General features: G+C 39.6%; 1 protein-coding gene across 1 annotated transcript in view; it reads left to right on the top strand.

The window, feature by feature from the left end:
- itga11a (integrin, alpha 11a) overlaps positions 1-27,556 on the top strand; it is a 69,937-nt gene extending 42,381 nt beyond the window's left edge. Inside the window, exons 14-30 of the mRNA XM_037760248.1 lie at positions 4,115-4,318; positions 7,528-7,658; positions 7,912-8,078; positions 9,855-9,994; positions 10,871-10,981; positions 11,105-11,190; positions 11,288-11,498; positions 12,787-12,885; positions 19,292-19,368; positions 19,620-19,703; positions 19,962-20,052; positions 20,946-21,059; positions 21,257-21,340; positions 21,420-21,530; positions 21,711-21,806; positions 23,172-23,285; positions 26,315-27,556. Coding sequence (XP_037616176.1) covers positions 4,115-4,318; positions 7,528-7,658; positions 7,912-8,078; positions 9,855-9,994; positions 10,871-10,981; positions 11,105-11,190; positions 11,288-11,498; positions 12,787-12,885; positions 19,292-19,368; positions 19,620-19,703; positions 19,962-20,052; positions 20,946-21,059; positions 21,257-21,340; positions 21,420-21,530; positions 21,711-21,806; positions 23,172-23,285; positions 26,315-26,392 — 1,998 coding nt within the window. The 3' untranslated portion in view covers positions 26,393-27,556. The remainder of the gene's footprint in view (positions 1-4,114; positions 4,319-7,527; positions 7,659-7,911; positions 8,079-9,854; positions 9,995-10,870; positions 10,982-11,104; positions 11,191-11,287; positions 11,499-12,786; positions 12,886-19,291; positions 19,369-19,619; positions 19,704-19,961; positions 20,053-20,945; positions 21,060-21,256; positions 21,341-21,419; positions 21,531-21,710; positions 21,807-23,171; positions 23,286-26,314) is intronic.
- The last annotated feature ends 252 nt before the right edge of the window (positions 27,557-27,808 follow it).

Consider the following 27,808-nt stretch of genomic DNA (forward strand, 5'->3'; position numbering starts at 1 on the left):
TGGATTGCCATGAAATGTTAAAGCAGCTTTAATCAATATTTTTATGTCAACAACGAATCTGAACCTATAGCCTCACTCACAGAGTGCTAGCGTGGTTGTAGACTCTTGTCTTGTTTATGTACCATAAATACCATTCCTGTTTCTCTTTCACTTTAACGAGGGCTGGACCCAATTATTCAACTATTTAATTATTCGTTCGTTGGGTAGGTATTCGGTTTTTCAATTTTGGGATTCAGATATTTGTTTTTTGTGTTTTTTAATCCTCTCGGGATTACAAAAACGCATAAAACACAAAATGCTTCTTATTCAATAACTAATAAAAATACAAACAACAATACTGTAGAATAACAGAATCCTTAAAAATGGACGCCTTTAATTAAACCTAAAGACACGTGTTACAGCGCTATGCTGTCCAACAGAGAAATGTCTGGCTGAGTCCTTCCAGAGTCATGTGATGGAGACGAGCCAAGCCCTCATCGCTGTTGCTAATGTTGAAGTGCAGCCCATGCTAGGTTCAGGCCGAAAGAGCTGAGAGGAAGTGACCGCAGGCTGCATTACGCACACATAATGAGCAGAGACAGCAGGTTCAAAACGCCGCCGTTTAGGTGGAAAGGGCCTGCAAATGTGACTTTGAGGTACGACTGCACTCGCACGTACACAGAGGAATGAGGGGAGGGAATGCTGAGTGCAGACAGAGGCATGTGTTTGCTGTCCACACGAGGCATTTTTCACAGCAGACATTTTGACTTAGTGGGAAAAGTACAGGTGTAACTAATAACTTTAATGATGGCTCTGATCTATTCAAGTGTCCCAGTGAGAGTGACAGTAAATCAGCATGCACAACACCTGGATCCTGAAATCAAAGCAGCTAAATGGAATACAGCCATCGTTCATTGAATTATTTATACCTGTGCTTTTCATACTGTCATATGTCAAAAGATGTTCCGTGAAAAAGGCCCATCATGACACAATTTTGTTAGTAAAATAAGGTGTTGGCCTGCTTTTATGACATGAGTCTGTGCTGCCTTCTAACCGAGAGATTAAAGATTTGAATATTCGCTCTCTCCGGAGCCCAACAAACGGTATTCAGGACAGCTCTAATTTTAACCCATTTAATCAGAAATGACCGTATGGTATAGCTGCAATCAGTTATGGATAAATTATTTTAAGTACAGGATAAGTGCAGATAATCAATGACAAGCCGATACTGAGCTGCCTTTGCACCGCGCGCTCTGACTAAAACTTCAGGGATAATAATTACAAGTCCAAAGCTAAATGAAGTTGCCTAAAGTCTGGCAGCTGGTCAAAAATGAAATTCCACTCAATCTGACAAAAAAAGAAGCTGCACTTTTACCTTCCTGCTGAGCCACTGCAGACTGGTGGTGACCCTTCGTGGCCTCCATATGTTTCAGATTTAAACAGAGCTGAATATATTTCTCCCCGTTTCTCCATCAATCTCCCTCTTTGTCACACATGCACACATCAGGTAGCTACCTTTCCTAAATCAGCTCCCTTCCCATTTATTCAACTGAAATAACAAGTGAGCTCATGTTTCATCCGCCGACCCTAAATTATATTACGGAGCCTGGACGCCAAGTGGAGCAATGATATGCATGACTACTGATGGACTCAAGTATTTGGCTCCATTTTGTCTCCAGTCGGCTAGTTGCGTTCAAAGACAAGGATATTTTCCATCTGACTTTACACTCGCTAAGAATAGAACTTCAAATAAATACACTTAAGCTATATGGCGGTCTTCAGTTCTTTTACGACCCAGAGGTAAAATTCTTGTTGCCAGATGTTTAAGATATTTGAGTTCAAAAAGGCTGAATTAAAGGATTATGTGGAAAACACAGAAGCGGATACAAACTTTATCTTTCGTTTAATTAGATCGAGAAAATCTTGTTTGTTATTTTTTCCTGTAAAAATTCCAGCATGATTAGTTGACTAAAGATGGTTTTGAGATAATTGAAACAACAAACCCAGCTGGATGGAGGACAGAGAGGACAACAATCTCTTCCTTGATCTTGTTATGAGACATCCGACAGACCATTAGAAGAACAGGTCAGCACTTTGACTGGAAAACTGAACTGTGCCAGAAGACATAGATCTGACATACAGTAGGACTTTCTCTACACTACATGTGCTATTTTAAAAAATGTATCTGTATATATATTAATACTATAAGAACAACATACTGTAAAGGCGTTCTGTGTGTTGTTTATGCATGTGTGTGTCAGATTTTGTTTGATGTATCTGGATGTTTGCATGTAAGGGTGATTTTTCTAGACATTCTAGTTGCCTGTAACATTAACGCCTTAACAGACTTACTTGCTGGTAGTGATATTGATTAGGGGTGTAAGAAAATACCGACACACTTGAGTATCGCAATTAGGGCTGTCAATTGATTAAAATATTTAATCTCAATTAATAGCATGATTGTCCATAGTTAATCGTGATTAATTGCACATTTTTCATCTGCTCAAAGTGTACCTTAAAGGGAGATTTGTCAAGTGTTTAATACTCTTATCAACATGGGAGTGGGCAAATATGCTGCTTTATACAAATGTATGTACATATATTTATTATTTGAAGTCAATTAAGAACTCTGACTTGACTATGACTTGCTCCAAACAGCATGTGATTATCATAAATTGGGCATGTCTGTAAAGGGGAGACTCGTGGGTACCCATAGAACTCATTTACATTCACATATCTTGAGGTCAGAGGTCAAGGGACCCCTTTGAAAATAGCCATGACAGTTTTTCCTCGCCAAAATTTAGCACAAGTTTGGAGCGTTATTTAGCCTCCTTCACGACAAGCTAGTATGACATGGTTGGTACCAATGGATTCCTTAGGTTTTATAGTTTCATATGATGCCGGTATCTTCTGTGTCTGGCGTTAAAACTGAGCCCGCTACAACCTTTGCGTTAATGCTTTAAAGAAATTAGTGGTGTTAAAATGAATTTGCGTTAACGCGTTGTTATCACCTTAACTTTGACAGCCCTAAAAAAAACTAAACTTTTTTGTATATGGCGATGTGTTCTTTATACTATGACAGTTTTTAGAAGATTTGATTTAAAAAATCGTGATCATGATCATGATACGTATCATATCTTGATTGTAGATTCTTGACAATACACAGCTCAACTATTGATGCATTGACTCAGGCAGTGAGGTAAATGTAAACTCTGTATGTATGTTCTGTCTTTGCTGGAATGTCCTGGCTGGGTTGAGTTTGGAGAGGTTAATGCTTTTTGTTTTCTGACAATGTGGTTGAGTTTTGGCCAAAAGACCAATTTTCCAAAACACTGGCCAATACATAGAATATGATATATATTCTATACAGTATATAAACATTAAGCATGACGCTGTAGAGAAACTCATAACTGATACTTTGCTGGAAACAGCTCCACAACAGGGACTAATGAAACCAAAGAAAACACACTCACACTCGAATGAAAACCCTATCTGGGAGGCCCAAACAAAGGTGAACTATCTGGGTTAATACCCCAAAATGCACCAGTCCAAGATGCACATTGCTGTTGTCTTTGCAGTGGATTGTGGGAAGTGACCTGGCAGGAGACAGTGATAAGCTGATAAGTTCAGTTAAGTTTTTTATGTTTAAAGAACAGATTTAAAGTATTTTTTTTGGTTCTATGTGATACTTCTTGTGGTTTCTAGTTGAGCAAACGTTTGAGTACAATGTCATGATAACTTATTGGTTTATTAGCCACAACAATAGGGTCTAAAGTAGTTCTCATGATGCAGCATTTAGTCCCGTTACTCATATATGTGGACACGGTGTCTGGGAGGAGAATCAACCTCTGGAAATACATGAACGTTTTTTTTCATCTTGTGTTGTGGTTTGAAAATGTTTTTGTTCATTGACCCTGTTTGTTGCAGTTCATTTTTGGGGGGATGAGCAGCCAGAATATAGTAAAAAAAGAAAAAGAAAAGAAAACTAAACTATCCCGTAAGGGGTGATTACCTTTTCTGAAGTGGGAACCAAAAGGAAACACATTCTCATAGCACTAGACTAAGATGCTTTGTGTAACATATCAAATATATTTATGATCATGCTGATGTCATGATGTTTCCCTTCATCCCTCAGAATCGTTTCATCCTTGAGGGAGCGTTGGAAATCCATAATGGCGGCCAGAACGCTCGCTTTGGCTCATCGCTCGCTCCTGTCCCTGATCTGAACGGTGATGGATTCAATGACCTGGTGGTGGGAGCCCCGCTGGAAGACGACCACAAAGGAGCCATTTACGTTTTCTTCAGCCAGCACAACAGAATAATACGCAAATATAAACAGGTAGGAGGTGTGACATTAAAAGACGATGTCAATGTATTTGCATGTTTTCACCCACTGACTTTAATCACATATTACTGCTTATCATTTTCCAAAGCTTACAATATGTTTTTTATTTGATTTACCACCTTCCAGGTAGCCATTCATTTAAGTTAATTTAAATCAAAAAATCAACATGCAGCTTGAAACTTGCTTCAAGCAAGTGTCATTCTAGACTTGTAACAGTTCTGTTCCCAGATGTGTGAGGTACTTGGTCGAAGTCCAAAGGCCGAAGTCAGAAAGAGGCAATCTGTCAGTGACCGTTCTAATTCCCAGGGCATCAAATACCGAGACTTTTGGTGCCTTCAAATGGGGTCATGTTCACGAGATGGGAAGTCGTGTACACAATATGCCTGGCGTTCAAGTGGTTAAGTTGTGAAGAACACCGCTGCTAAGCAACGGAAATATGAACGTTACTGTTGGCGTCTGGAAGCTACAGAGGCTAACAGTTTAGCAAGCGGGTAACATAATGGAGGAAATGCAAAGGCATAATGACAGAGGAAAAAGATGAGGCCATTGGGAATATCAATATACAGATATATTATAAAAGAAAAACAATATACGACTAAAATTACTTTATATTCACTTATTACGCACCGAAAAATGGACTTCGATGGGCTCCACCATTTCTCACAATCCCAACAAACACGTCACAAGTCGTGAACTCTGAGCTTTCAGAAACTTTCCACTTACGAGGTCGTGAATACGACATGAGGGGGGCGTTCATATGGGCCCAACTCGTAAACACGGTAAACACGGTAAACACCACCCCATTTGAAGTCACTCACGGCCATTAACGTTCGATACCTACGCACAAGGCACCCTTAGCACCAGCATGAAACGCACCCGTCGGTCCTTAAACTACAATCCATCCACGGCAACAGTAAATGCTCTGAGAAAGCGTGCCGGGAGTGTGTTGACGTAGTTTAACGAGCAAATAGACACCGGGCAAGCGGGAGTACAAGGGAACACAAGACCGCTGTTTGTGTCCCATGTGTCACGTTACAATCAACTGGTCGTTTTTGTCCCACGTTCACAACGTTCAATGTCATTTTCACTGTACAAACGTAGTAGTTTTAAGCCCAACCATGTAATTCTTTCCTAAACCTAACTATAGTGTTTTTGTTGGCTAATCCTAAAGTGACATAGCGGTGGTATGTGACAAGCTGGGATGAGAATGTGTTGTCATTGAGGGCAAATAAAACCAGACAAAGAGCAAGAGGGCCAGCAGGAAACAGGCTGTAGTCATGAACAGACAGGCAGGTGAGTAGAACACTAGGTGAATATGAGGGAACGAGGGTCAGGTGTGCAGTTGAGTGATTGCGGTAACACACTGAGAGAAGCTACTGGATTGGTGGACATTATCAGGCTCTGCAATAACAGGAGACTGTCAGACACGAAAAACTGACAGAATGTGCAAAATAAGTTCATCTGAGGCAGCCTACTTTAAGCGACAACACTGATTTGATAAACAGAAGCAGGAAGCTCTGCGGTGAACCATTTAAGCCAATTGTATGACTCAGAGAATGGTTGGTGGTAATGTAAAATACAGTATTTGCAGTAAATGGACTAAAACATACAAAAAACACAGACCACAAGAACTTTTGTTCTCAAAATGAACTTGCATTAATGTCGTATGTCACGCTTTAAAACTCTTTTCTGCTCTTTGACAATAATAAGAGGCCCTTTTCACAGCAGCCGTTTTGACATGTCATTGCAGGGTAAACGCAGGTGTAATTAATAACGTTAATTAGGCCCTGTTCCATTTAGGTGTGCCAGGGCCCTGGTATTGTGCATGCTGGCTCACTGGAAATGAGAATGAGAGGAGTGAGATGAACTTACAGTACCACGATGGCTGTCACAATATCAGATTTTAACTACACAATTACCCACAATCCACACGATATATGGCCAAAAAAATTCACGATAATGATACTATCATGATATTTGTAGAAAATTTGAAAAATTATAATCAGTCAAATTCATCTTTAACTTTGTTTATTTTTCATTTTGTCTTTTTTTTTGGCAAATGAATTAAACTCCAAATATGAGTGTAGGGAGGTGGAGAGAGAGTCTGTAACCATAATGCTAAACGCGCCCAGCATGTCGTTGAGTCGCCATTGAAATGTTGAGTGCTCATTGACGTAGTTATGTCCTTAAATAGAACGAGGAACTGGCCAACATCAAGAATACGTTTCTTCTTCCATGTTTTAGACGTTAAGTGAACAGGAAATGTGGGAAGAGAGAGAGGGACCGTAAATGGTGAAACAATAACATATAATTGATCGACGCTTCACCGCATCATTGGAGCACTGTTAAGGCCAGCTCAGCTGTGACTTGTAGTGCGTCACACAGTGACAAGTGTCGCGCAGCAGTTTGTAGCTTCATATCACTGGCTTCCATTGAAAATGACTTTAAGCCTGTTGCTGTGTCACTCGTAGTGTGAACTGTATATATAAAATAATTTAGAGTGTGTATAATCCACGTTATCAATATTTGATTTTTAAATTAGTTATCGTCAGTACCGGTATATCATGACACCGCTGAAGCTGCCTTGACATGATAAGACATTTGCTCTTCACTCACCGCGAGGTATAGGGTGCACAGCCTTGCAGAGGCAGAAGGTAAAATACTGAATGTCACCAAAAAGAGCACAAGGAACGCCATTCACTGTTTCTAGGCAACAACAACAGTTGCAGCTGTTATCTCATTGGTTGCACTTTGAAAAGTCCGCGACAACTGAGGTCAAAGTTGAAATAATGGGAACTTTGAGTGCAGCGCTTGGTGGTCTTTTCGAGCGGTGTGCCACGCCAGGGGTAGCGCTCCTGCCTAGACGGGCGCCATCGTTCTCCCCGTAGGAAAACAATGGCACAGCCAGCGCAGAACGACTTTACTGCTGATCATGTGTAGCTGCCTCAAGTAGCACTGAGAGAATATATTTTAAGAAATACTATTTTGGAGAGATCAAAGAAGCTTTTTTTTTATTCTTGAGTGAATTCTTTTTAAATGTATATTTTACTATCATGGCTTTAAATCTGCATACTGTATTCAACTGCACAGTTTAATTACACACACGACTGCTCCAACAATGATTTCATCCAAACACTGTAAATTGTGGTTGTTGTCGTAATGATCCTCGTTTGCTCAGATCTCTTCTTCTGTCTGTTCCTCAGAGGATAGCAGCAGTAGATTTGGCTCCCGGCCTGCTCTACTTTGGCCGCAGTATTCATGGAACGATGGACATGAACAATGATGGGTTAGTGGACCTGGCAGTAGGTTCCCTCGGCGCTGCTGTTCTCCTTTGGTTAGTATTTCACCCAGTAAATTATACTGTTGTCAAATATATAAAGGACACTTATTGCAGTTATTTCTGCAAAAGTACGAGGCGGGCTCAACTCTAAAAATACATTTCATCAGTTACTTTAAAGACATCCATCTTATCCCTGCCACGCTCTTACATTTACTGCTAATAGAGAGTTTTATGTACGCCTTCAGAAAGAATAATAATTTCAAAAATATTATTGAGTCTCAAAGGTAACACCGTTATACCCTCACAGGTCACAGAGTGTCATCCGGATCTATACCACCATCAGGTTTGAGCCCAGTAAGGTCAACATCTTCGTGAAGGACTGTCAGCGAGGTGGCAAAGACGTGACCTGCATGTCAGCCATTGTATGTTTCAACATCACCGCCAGGACAGCCATTCCTCCCACACAGGAAATTGGTAAGCCAGCAAAAATAATCTACTTCTGTGGAAGCATCTCGGTAAATCTTCCAAGTTCCTCCCCTTTGCCTTGGCCTGATGTTTGGCATCTTCCAGCGGTTAATAAAACCCTATCTCTTCTATTAGTAATGCAGAACCTTTTACTTATTGCACAACCTATGAAATCTACACACAAATAATAAGGCTTAAGAAAGAAAAACATAATTATCTGGGACAGAAAGATGCTGACAGAGCCAGCTGTGTTGTCAAACCTCTAACAGATCATTTTTACCGATACGCTTGAGCAGAGAAATTTATATTTTGGATCTGTAGTTGTAGTTCAGCTGCTGTTTGGATTGTGATACATGACAGGATGAAACACGGCTGGCTTTAAGTGAGAAGAGGCACTCAGCCCTCTGAATGTGTCCTTCATGTCCTCCTGGCTCTGATAGACTTTACAGCACACGGCTTCCTGTATGTATGTACAGTATGATGGCTCCTTCCATTCAGAGTGGCGCCAAAGCGAAACGTTTCTTTACTAGCAGTAAGAGATTCAGATCTCACTGCTGTTCTCTGCCAAAGATAATGCTGCTGCCTCCAAAACGGGTGTATCTGAACCACACTCATGCTGTCAAATGTTCATTTTATTGTGTGAATGCTGGTTGGAATGTAAGTTTATCTCTTTTTAAAAAATGAGATCTGTTTCTAGTAGTTTGGCGATGGTAACAACTTAATCCGATAGTAGCCCACCTGCGTGTAGCCGCCGGGTTTCTCTGCTCACAATTTGTTTTCAGAGATACGATGGCGGCGTTCGGTTTCACTGTGTATCAGGGGGGAGGAAGCAGAGGTGCGGGGGAGCGTGTTCTGAGTTAACCTCTCGAACCCCCGACATCTTTATCAAATCTATCAGTCGTGCCAAAACAAAGTAGAGCGAGACTTATCTTGTCTTCGCTGGTTACATACTGTGGAACACGTTTATTTAATTTTCCCCTCATTGTCGTGTCTGGCTAGTAATGCATGGCAGATGTGCTGGTGTTTGTGAGTTCGCTGTGGTCTGTTTGCACAAAATGGAACTATTTTTTTTCTGTCCCAGTCTAGTTAATCTTATTTATGCAAATATGTATTTACAGTATTTTAGAGGAAAGACTCAACCAACTACTTTTTAGATGTCTTTTTTGGGGGATTTGAGGTAATTCACTGATGACTAATGCTGTTGTGAGGCCAAATAAATCAAAAATCCAAGATAAAAGTTTAATCATTTATAAATTAGAGTTTCTCTTATCAGAAGGACACACATTGTTGCATAATAGTTGATACTGCTATTTGTAATGTGGTGAAAAGTGGAGAAAAGCTTCCAATTTAGTCTCCATTATGTAAGATTTCTCCCTCTCTCTAATTCTCTAGTTGACCCCAAACCCAACTCATGCACTAGTTCACCCTGAGCACATTTTTCCTCATACCATGAAAGCACGAGGCAATAAATGGAAAGCCTTTTAAACAATGTGGCTTGGAAATGACCCACTACTGAAGCCTGAGGGTTTGGATTCTTGTATATGTTGGTCACACATCCATCAGAGTCAAGCTAGTATTGCATCGCATTGCTAGAGTGATGTCATTTACCAAAGCAGCCTGATGCCGCCATTTGTCAATTAGTCTGCACTAACCTAAGTAAGAACAGAAGCCTGTCTATCTATCTATCTATCTATCAATCATAGAAACATTTAACACAAATAGAATAAGATCTTTTACGATTTCACATAGAAGTATAATTTCTTAACTCTTCCTTTGACCCACCAGGGATCAAATATAATGTCTCCATTGCGGAGAGACGTTTCAATCCTCGGGCCATACTGGACAACCCCAACAAGCTGCAGCCTCAGAACCTGACCGTGTTTCCTGGAGAGGAGACCTGCGAACACATCTACTTCCACGTCATGGTGAGGCAAATGATGAGCGAGCAATGAGAGAATTGGCTTTAAAATGTATTTTTTTTTTTTTAATTTTATTTGTTTGTTAAGTTTTATCTGTAAATTAATAATTCATCCAAGACTGTTGTATCCCATTGTTTTACTTTATGTATTAGGGCACAATGCATCTAAATTTTATCAAAATTGCAATATGGCCAACTGCAATTTTCAAATCGCAGGAGGCACAATATTTGTTTAAAGTTGAATTGTGTGTCAAAATACCATTTTAAATTAAATATTGTGGTGCTGCAGAGATGTCCTGGCCTAACACTACACATCCCCATGGTACAGATCCCCACGAAAAATCACACCATATCCATTTAAATAGTTTTTTTGTTTTTTTTTATGAAAATGAGAATAATGATGTAAAAGTTATCTTTGCCTCTAATATTGCAAATCATATCGCAATTAGATATTTTTTCAAAGAAAAGAAAAATCCCTCAGCCCTACTGTATATCACTAAAGAGGTGAGATGGCTGAAAGATAAATATATTACGGTGAATACAGGTATATTCAGACAGACAGGATGAGAAAAATAATGTATTTTCTGAACATTAAAGCATGTAAACATGTCGTAGTTGTTGTAGTAGAAACCCAAAATACAAGTATGAACCTCGAAATGAGCACATGTCCCCTTTAAAACGTCATTATTGATATTGGTCTCCCACATTGGTCAAAACCAACCCACACTGCACATTAAAATGAGATCATAATCATATATTTTGATCTTTTGATACATTTATGTAAACTTTTTAAAAGCAACACATATTTGAGTGCCATAGATAAAGTGCCACGATAAATGAGTCAATCCACAGGCTAATCTTTGGACTTAATGTTCTGTATTAGGAGACCACAGACTACGCACGACCCATAGTGTTTTCTGCACAAGTGGGGCTACAAGATCCGGCCCAAGCACCAGTACTAGATGACAGCTGGCCCACTGTTGTGAGGACTGAGGTGAGAGACAATCTGACATCTTAGCCTGTCTTTGCTTTCACGTTATTAGAATGATCATTTGACTCTATTAAAGCACACATGGGAAGGAAAGGATTAGTAGTTTCTTCATGTCTCTTTGTCCAGCTGCCCTTCTGGAACGGCTGTGACGAGGACGACCGCTGCATGCCTGACCTGGCTCTGCAGAGTATGACCGACCTGATGAGTCAAAAGTAAGTTACACACATCACAATACACACACACACCCAAATAAAACTACTCCTCAGCTGCTCTGTTACTTATGATTTCACTTGTCTATATCACTCCCAGTCAGTTCTGTGCGCAGCCTGTACAGTCCCGCGGTGCTTTCTGCCGCCATCTGAGTGAAGGAGGGGCCGAGGGATCTCTGCGGGTTCTGGAGGCAAACCGGAGGAGGATGGTGGTGGACGTCCGATTGGAGAACAAAGGAGAGAACGCCTACCATGCTCGCCTAAATATCACCTACACACCCAATCTACGCTTCTCTAGCCTCATAGTCAAGGTATATTATCATCAGCTAAACTCATTGGGTTCATGATTAGAACATATTTTCTTAAATTGTGTGAAATTGTCTAAAGTATTCTGAAGAGTCTTAGTTTTAACCAGCAGATGAGATGAGATAAATGCTGCATTTAAGCTACCAGTACTAGAGTATACTGTATTTATATATTAGAAAAACAGGATAACACTTTAATTTAATGCATTATAAACATAGTATAATGCATTATAATCTGCTTATAGCACTGTATAATTATAGTTATAAACACTCATACATATCTATAATGTTTTATAACAATAATCATAGCACATTATAAAGCATTTTATAATGACTTATATTCATAATTGCTGGTCACTCATTTTAGATTCAATGACCACTACCAGCTTGTACTGTAATGTATTATATCTGCATATACCCCATGAATTTCATTACTTCACTTAAAGCACCCAATGACCATTAAGAGTCATTTATAATCACATTATAATGCATTTTTAAAATATGATAATGTATTACAACTATGGGAATTATAATCCTATAAACTATAATCCTTGCAACAACAAAACAAATCAGTGAGTGAGCAGCAATTATGAAGTATTATGATACTTGACCTTATAAATCATTAGAAAATGCTATATAATGTGTTATGATTATTGTCATGAAGCATAAAGGATAGTTATAAGTGCTTAAAACTATGATTATACAGAGATATAAGAAGATATAAAGCATTATAGATTCTATTTGATTTGTATTATTATTGTCATGCATAAATAATATGCCCAGCCCAAACAGGCTTACAAGACACCATTATTTAGAAAATAAAAAAGAGACAGAAACAAGAGCAGCAACATAAATTACAAATAATACTAAACAAATAAACCATCCTGGTGTTTTTTCCAAACTTTAGAAACAAAAGTTAGCCAACTTATAAGTATTAAAATGAAATTTCCAATCCATTCTGTCATCGTCAGTGCATCTAAACATTTCTGGATTTTGAAATTTAATTTAAAATAGATATTCTTAACTCATCATAGTATGAACAATACAATGTGATTCATTTTCAACTTCTCCTAATAAGCATAATTCACACAACCTGTTGTTTTTAAATCTGCCATCTTCAAGGGTTAGAGGAAGGATTCCTGTTCTCAACTGTGCATCTAAAGACTTTTGACTCCTTGATAAATTAGCTGGAACATTAGATTCATACTTATAATATATAAGTATGTTTATAATGCATTATAGACATGGGCATCATAGAGAGTGTCACCAAAAGCTGTTGTCATTTTTGCTCCAGGACAACTCTGACATCAAAATCGAGTGTTTCGTTGAAGACAAACTGAGGAATGAGAAGCTCTGCAACGTCAGCGCTCCGTTCATGAGGGCCAAAACTCAGGTGAGATGTCACACTCTGAATCAATTAAATTATTATTAACCTTTTTTAATGCCAAAAATGTGACTGTGGAGTTTGTTCGTGATTTGCTGTTAGGCCATCCACATTGAGATTTAACTGGCTATATGTTTTGATGTTGTTTTGTGAAAACAGTCAAATCAAAACTGATGGATTGGCAGATTTGCAGGTTCTGCACTAGTTCGAGAGCATTTTCTTTTATTATGTCTGTCATTTTGATCCTGGGTATTTTAAGTCCGAGAAAGTCATATGTTTTAGGTGAGAATCATCATCTCTGTATTTATCTGACTGAATGGGAAGCAGATGTAGAAGTTGATCTTTCCAACCATAAGTAATTCATTCATGTTGGAGTTTTCATACTGATTCCCAAATATGATAAAAAAAAAAAAATCAATTTAGGTGGTGGCACTTCTGACTGAAATAAAAATCTGGATCCATGTCTGCGTCGCCGTCAGCGCGACCTCACAGCCCACACTGTGCTGCTAAAACATCGACGTGGGCCATATTAGATCAGAGGGGCCCAAAACACATGCTGCAGGCTTCAGATGACCACGGCAGACCACACTGTTAATGTAAAACCCACAAGCCAACCAGAAGAGCCCAGTTTAGTTCTGGTCTTTGAGATCCCTTCTTTCTATAGTCTGACATGAAAGTCTACAGTGTTGACACTAAAACATGCCCTCTTGTATTTAACTCTCTAACTATAACCAATGTGAGTAGGAAGCAACTGTAATATAGATTTAATCTTAAACATTTCCTTATTATGACATCAGCTTTAAAAAGCTTCCGTGGCTTATCAAGACAAAACAGCCCTTTAGAGGTTAACATCAACATCCTTATCTTAATTTATATCCTGTGACTCAACATTATTTACAGTTCTGTGCATAAAGGATGGTCCCCCCAAAGCGCATTAGGATGTTTAATACATTGCGTAGTTTCCCAGACCAGTCACATGCTCTTAAACCTGAAGACCTTAAGGTTCAAGTTACTAAGCAGGAAGCGCAAAAGGGGACTGTGTTAATCAAAGTAGAAAAACAAAATGTTTTCATCAACCACAGAAATCAAAAAGGCTGCACATCCATGTTTTGCTAATTGCTATATGCACCCACCTACCTTTGATGAATGAACAAACTTTATTCATACATTTTAACATTTAAAATTGATAGAAAACAAACATCCTAACTAAACTAAACCTGCGTCAATAATTTAATGTGATCCAGAAGGTCTTCCAGATTGTGTAAAATGTTTCTAGAGAGCCCTCGGTTGAGTATTTTATTTTCTCCAGCTTGATACAGTTCAGTGTTTCCTTGATCCAATCTCCAAATTTATAATACGGTGCCTAACTAGCAAAGCAGTGGAAGCCAAGACCTTTTGTGCAAGAGAGAGTAAATGAGAGATTTTAAATACCGGTATAGCACTGGTATTTCAGTCTGACAAGTTGTACGAGTGAAATTCTTCCAAACTGGGAATGTGTTTACTGTTTTTAACATTTTGACAAAAGTCATGCTTTTTCCGGAGCTTTCGGCTATACCCCATGGCCTTCTTCAGTGAATAGAACTTGCTTAGGTGTCGTCCAGGCGGCAATCTCCAGGTCTGTAAAGTGAAGCCAATGAGGAAGTGTTTATAGTTGTTATTAGTGAAAAACTGAGCAATATAGAAAGGAGGTAGACATAATATTGTATTAATATGATGATAGCGGCACACATTTTCAAACAAGCTGGAAGTCAAGAATGAAAAAAGAGAGCTAGATAGAGAAGTTAACATCAGATTGACAGGTCACTACCACAGCGTTAACCGGTCTGGGAGTTTTCTGTGTTTTCATCTTACAACTTTAACCCTTTCACAGTTTGTTTTCAGTTCATTAAAGTAACTTATTCATAACATTTTGGTTGCCTAAAAATGTCTTATTCAGCGTTCGGTTCCAAAACACCAAGATTGCGACGGGCAAAATTCCGAACTCCACTCCCATGACCTAACTTTGGTAATGTGATGTTGGACCATAAACTATATTATAATGTGAGCAGAGTTATTTGGGTCATGAGTTCATATTTAATGTGTTCTCTAGGTGAACCTCCACCTTTTTTCCATATGTTAAACATTCCGTCAGAAGGAGGACACACTGTCACTGGCACAAAAACATATTGATGTAACTGAAAACCTACAGTAGAGTTTAGAGAATGTTTGGGACACCAGCCATAACATATGTGAGTCTTGTTGCTCACACAGTTGTCTGAAAGTGACTTTGCATGTTTTGAAAGCATTTTCTTAAAGCTTAAAGTAACTGTTCCTTATTCTGACTTCAAAATCAGCCAAGCAATACCATCTTCCTCTGTATCATAGACTGTATATAAGAAGTGGACGTAGTCACCGTGACGTCACCCATTGGTTTGTGGTTTACAGTTTTGAAGTCTCGAGTTCGGCATTTTGGCCGTCGCCATCTTGGTTTTTTGCAACCAGAAGTGACACGAGAGGGTGGAGCTAAATACAACCAAAAATGTTATAATTAACTTTCATGAACAGAAAACACACTGTGAAAGGGTTAAAGTTGTAAGATGAAAACACGGACAACTCCCAGACCGGACAACGCCGTGGTAGCGACTTGTCAATCACACGGTAGCCACGCCCTAAAGCATCCCCTGCTGTATGGTCTATTTGACTCTAAATGGGACCATAATTTACTAAATGAACATCATGCTGTATTGAAGAAGACTTGAAACTAGTGATTGAGACCATAAACTCATGTTTACAATTTTTACTGAGGTAATCAATCAAGTGAGAAGTAGGCTCATTTTCTCATAGACTTCTATACAATCAGACTTCTTTTTGCAACCAGAGGAGTCGCCCCCTGCTGGCTGTTAGAAAGAATGCAGGTTTAAGGCTCTTCAGCATTGGCTTCACTTCTGACACCCGGAGGTTGCCCACAGGTCTATACACCATAACAGTTTTAATTAGCATCCCATTTGGTTGTAATTACATTATTATCAAGATCTCAGTAACATGGTAAATAGAACAGAACACTTTCTTCACTTTCATCCATTCAGAACATTTTCTCTCCACTTCAGCCTGGTGCACCAGGTGAAACTGAGAGTGAAAAAGATACTGAGAGTTGTTTTTTTCTCATCTGTTACTGATTCTCACGTTCAATTCTGCTGTTTCCAAGCCTTTCCACAGGCTTGTAATGTCAACGATATTTATGAGACTTCAGTGTCTTTTTACAGCAAGGCATCAAGTTTTATTTTTACGAGGGTGATGTTTGAATTAACTTTGTTAGGGATGACACTGATAGTACATCGCACGGCGTAATTAAAAGCTATTAAACAGCGAGCAGATTATACGTAAGCCATGTTTTCCATTGATGTCTGAAGAAAAAGTCTTTCTTACTGATACAAAATCTGCTGACAAATTCTGCAGGAATGAAGTAATGAAGGTGATCGAAAGAGTTCATGAAATGTCCTAACCAACGTCATTATCAAAAACAATAGTCGTCTCCGGGGCAACGCAAATATCACTGCATTTCTCTGTAACGTTCCCCAACAACTGAACCAAGAGGACTCCGGTCACCCTTTAAAACTCACTGAGTGATTCATACCAACTCATTCAGCCTGAACAGCGTCCAGAGCCACAAGGCTTTTAAAAATGTGGCACAGAGTTAAACAAGGCTGATTGTACGCCGGTGCTGCTGCCAAGCCTGCCCACACCGCTGTTTAGCTGAGGGAAAGTATAGGAACCTCGGGGCAAGCGTTTTAAAACAGCCAGTTATCACTCTTGTTTTGACTTTTCCGGTTGCTTTTGACCTGTAAAACTAGCATGTAAACTTTACTACTACTGCTGCAGCAAAGTGAGGTCTAAATTAAAAGTTCAAACCGCGGTGGTGACAAATGTGTTTGTTTCTTGTGGGCGTACGCAGAAACAGGGAACAGTAGTTATTGCAAATTAAATGCTTGCTGAGTGACAGTGAATGTGGACTACATCCACCAGAGGAGGAAGGGTAGCTTCATGCTCTGTCTGAATTTCCATGTTCAACTATGCTGGCGCACGAACATCCTCTAGCCACGAACCATCATGTCTTCCAAACCCATATACCACCACCATGCATGTGTGTGTCTGCGCATTCTTATGTGTGTGTGTGTTTTCATCTAAACTTCTTCTAAATCACCGTCAACATAGATTCATCCAATTATTCTGAAAACATGAACCTTTCTTTTCTAGGACATTCATAACAAAGACAAAAACAAGGGATCATTTTCCACTAATGGGATATGATTATATGAAAATAGGCTGTGGTGGAAGAAGTATTTAGATTCTTTATTTAAAGGAACAGTGTGTAACATTTCAGGGGATCTATGGAATATAGTAATAATAAGTATGTTTTCTTTAGTGTATGATCACCTGATATTAAGAGTCACTACCTTAGAAAGACCAGTATATATCTACATAGAGAGAGGGTCCTCTTCACAGAGCCGGCTGCCATGTTTCTACAGTAGCCCAGAACGAACAAACCAAACACTGGCTCTAGAGAGGGACATTCACGTTTTCGCGTCGGTTATCGTAGTTCTCCCACACATTTGGCACATGGGAGAAGTTTCAGTTGGTTGCAGTCTGTAACCTCACCGCATCTTTAAATAAAACTATCAATTAAGGCTGTCAAAGTTAACGCAAATTGTTTTAACGCCTCTAATTTATTTAACGCATTAACGCAACTTCCGATATTTTTGGTTGTAGCGGGTTCAGCTTTTAAAGCTAGAGTTAAGATACTGGTATTACATGAAACTAGAAAAACCTAAGGAATCCACTGGTATCAATCATGTCATACTAGCTTGTCGAGTAGGAGGTTAAATAACGTTCCAAACTTGCGCTAAATTTTGGTGAGGAAAAACTGGCAAGGCCATTTTCAAAGGGGTCCCTTGACCTCTGACCTCAAGATATGTGAATGAAAATGGGTTCTATGGGTACCCACGAGTCTCCCCTTTACAGACATGCCCACTTTATGATAATCACAGGCAGTTTGGGGCAAGTCATAGTCAAGTCAGCACACTGACACACTGACTCTGTTGTTGCCTGTAGGGCTTCTTAGAGTTTGCCATGTTATGATTTGAGCATATTTTTTTATGCTAAATGCAGTACCTGTGAGGGTTTCTGGACAAGTTTTGTCATTGTTTTGTGTTGTTAATTGATTTCCAATAATAAATATATACATACATTTGCATAAAGCAGAATATTTGCCCACTCCCATGTTGATAAGAGTATTAAATACTTGACAAATCTCTCTCTAACATGTAGTAGAGTACAATTATAAAGTAACAGAAAATGGAAATCCTAAAATACAAGTGCCTCAAACTGTACTTGAGTATGGTATTTGAGCAAATGTACTCCACCACTGAAAATAGGTCTTCGCTTTTATATATACAGTATATGTGCTAAACTTTATGCATTCCTCTTTGGTCAGACGGAGTCCGTCAGGATTTCATTACGGCATGGAGGACTGTAAACAATGCTCGTCAATCAATCGTCCTCTCCTCTCATCTCCTCTCTCCCCTCCCTTCTCCTCTCCCCTCCCTTCTCCTCTCCTCTCCTCTCCTCTCCTCTCCTCTGCTCTCCTCTCCTCCCCTCTCCTATCCTCTCCTCTCCTCTCCCCTCTCCTCTCCTCTCCTCTCCTCTCCTCTCCTCTGCTCTCCTCTCCTCTGCTCTCCCTTCCCTTCTCCTCCCCTCTCCTCCCCTCTCCTCTCCTCTCCTCTCCTCTCTTCTCCTCTCCTCTCCTCTGCTCTCCCCTCCCTTCTCCCCTCTCCTCTCCTCTCCTCTCCTCTCCTCTCCTCTCTTCTCCTCTCCTCTCCTCTGCTCTCCCCTCCCTTCTCTTCCCCTCTCCTCCCCTCTCCTCTCCTCTCCTCTCCTCTCCTCTCCTCTCCTCTCTCCTCTCCTCTCCTCCTTCTGTTTTTGTTTGGACTCCTGTAATGATTTCCATTTTCTTACACACCCATTGTCTCTCCTGTTTCTGTCTGTCTCCTCTCTTTTCTGCCTCTGGGCTCACATTTTGCCCTGAATCTGACTCTCACTCGTAGTTGTATATATACTGTATGTGTGTATGTGCGTGCGTGCGTGCATGTGTAGTCATGTCAGTCTGTATTTCCTACATTGTCTTCAACTGAGGGGGAAATTCCCTGGTTTTCTTTAAGCAGCACCGACTGTTCGGCCGGCTGCCTGAGGTCAAAGCCCGCTACTTACAGCAGGTTATTGCAGGCTTTACTCCTTAATCCATAATGCAGGGCCTGTACTGTAAACGGCAGCATATTGAATCAAAAGAAGCTTCTGATCTTTGCATTCAGTGATTTTGTTGTAAAAATGTAATGATGATAAACTGGTAAAACTGATTTATTCTGTTTTCTCCTCTGTGTAGGTATCATTTCGTCTTGAGTTTGAGTTCAGTCGTACCGTCTTCCTCCATCACGTCAGGGTTATCCTGGAAGCCAGAAGGTGAGAACCTTTATCAGTATTTTATAATGATTGACATAGAAATACATCTACTGTTTGCATGGAGAGAAGTCCTAACTGATGCTAACGATCAACAAATCTAAAAAAAACCCACCGTATATATCATGTGGCAAACTCGAGATAGAGATGAAAAGCTGCAATTGAGCTACAAAGATAAATATTTCATCTGGTGTGTCCCGCTGTAACATCATCGCTCACGTTCTTTGAATACTTTTGTCTCGTTCTCTCAACAGCGATGGCGAGGAAACGAGCACAGCTGACAATTTCAATGATATCTATTATTCGCTGAAATACGAGGCAGACCTTCTCTTCACCAGGTTTGTCAGTTTCTCAATGTCTTACCAAACAATGCATGTTGCCGAAGCTTTCGAGTTGATGGAGCAATTAACTTGGGTGTGCAAGTAACTGGAACAATGTAATCTTATATTATTCCAGATGTCATTGAATCAGTGTGGGAATATAAGGACTAAGGGGACTTTGCCATCATGTATTCAACCTGACAACATATGCAGATGAATGGAAGATGATAGCTCTCTCACATATTACTTGTTTGTGTTTATTCTGTGTTTCAAAAGGGATTCAAATCCGACTCGATATGACATCAAATCAGAGCTGTCACTGGAGGAGCCCGGCGTCATCGGTCCTCCTTTCAACTTCACTTTCCAGGTAAGAGCCAAAAGCATCAACATCACCATCACTTCAGTTTACTGTATACAGGAAAAACACTGCTTGGAAATCCATCCATCCATCCATCCATTAGCTATCTATTTCCAATTATAGCATTTAAAAATGTATGTGAAGGGTTTGGAGACTAATTCAATTGGAGTTTGATATTGCTTCTGCAGCTAGATCCATGTCCTCCTCTCTGTCTTCCTCGGCATGTGATCCTGTAGGGTGTTTTAACGTTTGCTTGTATGTTGTTTGAACAGTCTACTGTGAGTTTGTTTTATGTGTTTTAAATATTTTAAAGGAGACATATCATGCTCATTTCCAGGTGCAAACTTGTATTTTGGGTTTCTACTAGAACATTTTTACATGCTTTAATGTTCAAAAAACAAATTATTTTTCTCCTACTGTCTGTCTGAATATACTGTACCTATATTCACCCTCTGTCTGAAACACTCCGTTTCTTTTGCCTGTCTCTTTAAGACCCCCTCCTGAAATAGCCCAGCTTGGAAGTAATTTACATTGTTATGCCTCCTTACCGGTGACAACAGTTTTGGGGTTGTCCATCCGTCCATCCGTACGTACGGACGTCCAGTCTATTCTCGTGAATGCAATATCTCAGGAACATCTGGAGGGAATTTCTTCAAATTTGGCACAAACGTCCACTTGGACTCAAGAATGAACTGATTAGATTTTGATGGTCAAAGGTCACTGTGACCTCACAAAATAGTTTTTGGCCATATCTCAATAATTCAGATGCTAATTTCACACAAATGTCTAACAGGATAAAAAGATGAAGTGATGACATTTGGGACAGACATGGATGTAAACTGTAACTTGACTGGTTGGCGGAGGAAATTCTATAGTTTCACATAGTTTTTGTTGTCTCTCAGATCCAGAACCTCGGCTACTTTCCAGTAAAGGACCTGCAGCTGAACATCGAGATCCCAGAAATGACCAAAAATGGGAACCAACTCCTGCAGATATCTGACTTCTATATTGACCAGGTGAGTGTTGAGCCTCAAAGTTAAAATAATAATAGCACATTCTTCTTCTATTCCTTTAATACAGAGCAATATTAATTCTTGGATGTAATTTAACGCTAAGGCACTTCAACTCAGCAGAATATTATTTCACTGTTTACTCTGCAGACATGAAGTTGTAACATATTAACAGGTGTTTTTACTCTCATGTCACACCTCAGAGAGACGGTACGCGTTGTTTACCACCTCAGCACGTGGCACAGAGCAGGGCGTCACCTGAGGACCTGTCACGCTTCTCCCGCTTGGTAAAGTACAAACCAACCAAATACATTCCCAAGTAAGATTTTGATTTCCCACTGGCTGATGTCTGGTTTCTTCACACAGAACCGATCCAACACTCTGACTCTGCCCATCCAATGCACCGCCAACGTGGCCTCCTACAGAGAAATCGCAGTCCGAATCACAGGAGCGCTACGAATAGATACCTTACACGCAGTGAGTATAAACCCCAAAACATGCATGCATAAGTAAAGTTGGAAACCCCCGGCTTTATAACAACACGCATGCATGCAAGTGCTCCATTCATCTTGCTGTAGCGACGACAGCTTTGTAATCGCTCAGCTGTGTGATGTGTTTGTGAAAAACTGGCAACGTGTTTTGATTTCCTCTCTCCAGCTGAAGTTTAAAATCCTGGAACTGGGAACCAGTGCATCAGTGGAGCTCCCCTCCTCCAGCCCCATGTTTCTACATGAAGAGAGGCCTGTCAGACATGTGAGTCAACAACAACTCATGCTGTAAACTGCCTCTGTCTCGGGAGTTTGATCCGACTCCAATCTGAGCTCATAAAAGCATCATGATTTGATCAGATTTAGCCTCTGTCAGTGTTTTATGCTTAAGAAGATCATTGACTGAAAGTGTTAAAATAGTATCTGTAACACTAAACAAGAACACATTTTGCTGCAGTGCCCTACTTTATAAAAATATATCAGTGGGCTAAGCTGTATGACTGCAGCAGTGTAGAATGAGACAGTAAAGGTTGGTGTTGGAGCACACGTGCTGTGTGGAGCTTAGGGACCGAAAGGACCAGCGGCACAACATGTAGAAGTCTGCACTCATACACTAATCTTTGCTGCCATCTATTGGCCAGCACAAACAGTCATACCACATCTCTTTATTATGCTCGTATGAGCAATTACATACTGATTTATTTTAAGTGACGTAAGCTCTGAAGGTATTATTAGTGTAAAAAGGGAAATGGGTTTTATGGTAAACTTGGTTCTGATCTGTGCTGCAGATCTTCCTTTAATATACTAAGAAATACAGTTTTCAGCCGTGTTTCAGACCAATTTCCGAAAAATGCAATTCAAATTTATTTGTATTGCACCACATCACACATAAAAGCAGTTCAGGGCGCTTTACATAAAAACAAAACAACAAAAAAGCAGCAAAAATGTGCAAATACACACATACATCTATACCTACATAAATATATACATATGCATACATTTTAAAGGACTCCTCACACCCTGCAAACCCTCTATTCAGTCCTCTACCTTCCGGTAAAAGACTACGCAGCATTAAGTCTAAAACATCTTGCTTCCACAATAACACTTATCCCGAGACAATCGACTTCCTAAATGCTTCAACGGATGTATAAACAAGCACTTTAACTTGTCACTTTAAGGGCATGAGCCATCTGGTGGCACTTTAGTATTTATTGTATGGTTACTGTATTGTTATTGTGGCAGTATGTTTTTGTGTGTTATGTGATTATATGTTTTGTTGTTGAGCGCACCAAAGCAAATTCCGAATCAACTGCGGTTGATATGGCAATAAATTATTGAATCTCAAATCTTTAATCATACCGTATAAATACGGTGTCAGTGGTCTAGACTAGGTATCATCCTAGATTTTGTATATGGTATTAACGTAATATAGCATAAGTGTTGTCTTTTCCTGGTTTTCTCCCTATCGCCCAATACTAATGTACCTTATATTTTTATTTTTTTACAAGATGAACAAATAAACTCTGCATTTTAACACATATATACAATAGCTGACTGAGTTCAGTGTGCATCTCAAAAAGAAATGAGAATTATTATTGATCTAATGATTCAAATTTTGTCTTGTCCACAGATAATATTGGAGATCAGGAAGGAGGGAGATTACAGGATCTCTAACTGGATTATCATTGGTAGCACGCTGGGAGGACTCTTATTGTTAGCCCTGCTCAGCCTTGCTCTATGGAAGGTAAGTCATCATATAACACACAGTTATTACAGGTAATTACATTAAAGGGTAACTTGATATTTTCCCATGTATTTTGTGTCTAACTGACTAAGAGGGACAACCATTTCTGAAATTGGTCCAGTTTTGAGGGAGAGCGCTGTAGGCAGCAGCAATGTAATCCTATTGGGGCAAGCTGGCAGCATCATTTACGTCCACTAAAAGTACTTGGTTTTGCCATGACAGGCTCCGATTGTTATTACAGTATACGTGTCTGTCTTTCGTGGCTGCTGGTTACAGCGTTCTCCCTCAATACTGGACCAATTTAAAAAAGTATTGTCCCCATTAGTCAGTAGGACAGTAAAGTTGTTTTTATCTTACCTAGGTAATAACATATTGTTCTATTACCAAACTAAACCTAAACTATAGTCAGAGCCAATGTAGGGTTACACTGCCACCCTCTGGTAGAGACTAAAATAACTCCTGTAATGAAATATACTGTGCGTGTATACTGTGTTCCAATACCCATACTACCATGATATTTAGTTTGCCAGAAACAGATTTATTATGTCCCAATACATAGAATGTCAAATGCAGTATGCCAAAAAATACCAGGACTACATCTGGTTGCATTTTGCAGTATGAAAGCCAGCATGCTTTTCTGGCTATTCTGACCCACAATCCTCTGCTTAGTGGATACATGAACAAGAGGGTCAAAGTTCAAGGTGCAATTTTATGACGAAGTAGTATGTCCCAATTGTAGGCATACTGCATGCAACAATACATACTTTGTAAGGACAGCTGCAGTTCGTACTAAACATTGATTGATTGTACATTGATAGATGAAATCTGTAGGTGATATTATTAACTACAGAATTTCAGTATAAAAACAGAGTTTATATAGCTAAGGAAGGAAGGAGAGTTTGGCTGCATCATTGTCCAGCGTAAACCCCCTAGAGAGAAAAAATACAATAAATCGAACAGTTAAACCACATGAGTTCCTTACTGTACATGTGCATGTGTTCTAGTTGGAGAAATAATGGTCCAGCTATAGCCTACAGTATGTCGACCCTCATTTTGATGTAAAATGTCAAACAAGTCAACAACATTCATGGTCAATACAGGAGCTATTGACTGAAACATACAACCTAACTCCAGTCAACCAAAGATCATAAGTATGCTTTACCCTGCATGGGGCAGAGCTCTGGGATAGAACGGCTCATGTTCAAAAGACGCCTCCTTTCACATAGAAATTACATGTATAGATTCAAAAAGGCCCTTTTTAAGGGCGAAGCAAGGAAGATTTTTTTTTTTTTTATTGTGTATCACCTTCCAAACACAAAAGTGTTTCAAAGAGTTTCATATGTTTTTTTGTGGTTGTTGTTAAATACGTAATAAAAAAAGGGGAAGTAGTGCTTTACATAAGGCAAAGAAATGCATTCAAACAACCCTGAACAAACTGAAAGGCCCTGCACACGCCTGGTAAACCCACACAGGTGATTTCACTTCTTCCTGCTGATTAGAGCTCTTCTCTGCAGACTGTGTGTTTGATTGCCGCCTCCCTCACTCTCCTGTTAACTCCTTGCACCTGTTTGGGCTTCACAAATTACATGTTTATCTCCACACAGCTTGAGCGGAAATCTAATCTACACTAACTGAAAACACATGTGTGGCTCTGCAGGCTCCTCAATAAAGGAAACAAAAGAGCAGTTGAAAAAAATAATCAATGAAATGTATAGGAAAAATTTGATTTTAGAGTTTAGGTGCTTAGCAGCTACATGCATTCACTGTCTTCACTGTGTCTGGTTCTGAAGCTGAAAACAATCTGAAAACACATCTTTATATTTGTGACAAAGAAATTGGGGCTGCAAATAATGATTATTTCCATCGTCGATTAATCTGTTGAGCATTTTCTGGACTAATTGATTAGTTGTTTGGTCTATAAAATATCAGAAAATGGTGAAACATGTCGATCAGTGTTTCCCAAAGCCCAAGATAACGTTTTGTCCACAACTCAAAGATATTCAGTTTACTGTCATAGAGGAGTAAAGAAACCAGAAAATATTCACATTTATGAAGCTGGAATGAGAGAATTTAAACTTTTTTCTTCTTAAAAAATGACTCAAATCAATTAATCGATTATCAAAATAATTGCAGATTAATTGAATTGTTGGCAACTAATCGATTAATTGTTGCAGCTCTAAAAGAAATCACAACTCTAGTTCCACTATAGTTGCATTTTTGGAGCTTTCAACCACCTCTCACAATCTTCATCACATGGTAGTGACGTAGGTGTCATCAAGGTTCTTTATTTGTCATTTCTCAATTCCAGCAAAGTAGTCATTGGCAATGAAAATTGGTCTCAGGTTCCTTCAACAATGCTCATAAAATATGTATATATAAAAGGGGAAATCACACAAGTAGAAGTAAAAGCAAAATGATAATCTAAGGCATAAAATAGGGCAGTTAAAATAAATATAAATGTAATTAAACATAAAACAGTAATGTAAATGTAAATTTGTAATTTTGTAGAGGACAGTATGTCAGATGGGAAAACTGAATGTAAACAGGATGTAGTTTGTATGTGCATGGTGAGAAGTAATATATGTACACAGAGATGTAAACAGGAATGTAGTGTGTATAGAGAAGTAGTAAATATGTGTGTATGTATGTCTGTGCATATATACTGTACACACACACACACACACACACACACACACACACACACACACACACACAGAGAGAGAGAGGTGTAACAGTTTGTAAAACTAAACTAAACTATGTAAAGTATATAAAGGTAAAGTGGTAAAGTGTCACATGAACTAAGTGTGAAACATTGGTCGCGTAATAACACCTGAGCCAGGTCCTTTCACTGATTGGAGACTGTAAGATGCCGTTGAAAGCTCAGAAAAAAGCTGCTAAATGGACCCCTAAATTCAGAAGATTTTATCACACATACTGATCAAATGGTCCAGAATGAACGTCCATGCACAATCTTATATTGTTAGACGGTACCTCTCGTCTAACTTGTCGACGTGTGCTCTCCCTCCCAGCTCGGCTTCTTCCGGAGGCAGAAGCCCAGAGACGAGGACGAGCAGGAGGCGAACGGGAAAGTTGCCGAGGAGCGGTAACGCAGGCTAAGGGCCCCCAGCAGACGCCTTTTCCACAGGGGACCCGACACTCAGGGACCAACCCACCTCCCCCTGCTCCCCAACAACACGGTGGCGCCGCATAGACAGCTCCGCATGACCGCTGAAGCAAGGCTTGTTCAGTGCACTGGATCTGTTCCACGCCACGACCCCTGACCCCCAAGAGTCAGCACTGTCACACTCACTTAGCATTCCTGCACTGTTGCGACATTAGGGCCTCCTTTATATTCACTGCCCTCTGTGTCGAATCTTCACAGATCTTTGAGCTCTTGTTTTCTGGGCTTCAGGCTGGAGCTTTGGGGCTTTTTCCGGCCGTTTGAAAAGAAGAATAGAGCGAGCTTTTGATCGATCTGTCCCTAGAATTTCAGGCCACAATTTGCCCTCGAGGCAAGCGTTAGCCAATCCCTCTTTTGTCTCCTCCTGATGTCTATTTATTTAACTCTTATGGTCAATTTTGAAATACATGAAAAACCTCAAGGGTGACTTGCCACCCTAAAAGCTACCGCAAATGTAAAGTTACTATACTGTATATTGAATTCGATGTTTAAAAGATTTTATCTGCAACATGTTCAGCTCACGTGCATAATAATTTATGAAGAAATTAAACTGAACTAAAGTCGCCAGAGTACAAAGAAGATTCACGATGTTTAACTTACAGAGACGATCTTTTTCTACAGAGAAGAATCTTCTAAACCTGCATCCGCTCTCCTTTTCTTTTAATATTTCCATCCTGGAAAACATTAAACATTTGATGCACTTTTACTTTGTACAAAATTAACTTGAATTTTGTAAATAGTCAAGTACCTTTTTATACCCTTTCAAATATTATAATGGTTTTCAGTATTTTTGGTTTATGGCATTACTTTGTAACTTAAGGCTTTGTGTTACTGAACCTGTTACGAGACGTTGCATGCCTTTTAACATGCACTGCATCAGAGCAATGAGGATGTACTGCAGGCAACATGGATCTCAACATCTCATGAAGAACTGTAACTGAATGGTAAATCAGATAAGATGAGTCCAGTAAATGCACATTGCTTTCAGTATGTCAGCACCATCCTGGTGTTACCAACGAATGTCAGTTTGTCCTGTTTGATGAGGTGTGAAGAGCTGTAATATGCCTACAAATAAAACATTGTATATGTCGATGAATGTCTGTTTAATGAACACCTGAGGAGGTTCACCTGCACAAAGCACCGAGGCCTGAAGAACCAAGAGTGTTGTTCAATAAAATCCTGACAATGAATCTAATGCAGAGAGAGGGGGCAGGATTATGGGAAGAGAGATATAAAGAGTGCTACAGGAATGAGTCCTAAAACATTTTGTTCTACAACATAAAATACGTCAGTAAATATTCCACGCGTGCATTTTGATGCCGTTATGTTTCTTTAAAAAGCC

The sequence above is a fragment of the Sebastes umbrosus genome, chromosome 2 (assembly GCF_015220745.1).
Source record: "Sebastes umbrosus isolate fSebUmb1 chromosome 2, fSebUmb1.pri, whole genome shotgun sequence".
Taxonomy (NCBI): Eukaryota; Metazoa; Chordata; class Actinopteri; order Perciformes; family Sebastidae; genus Sebastes; species Sebastes umbrosus.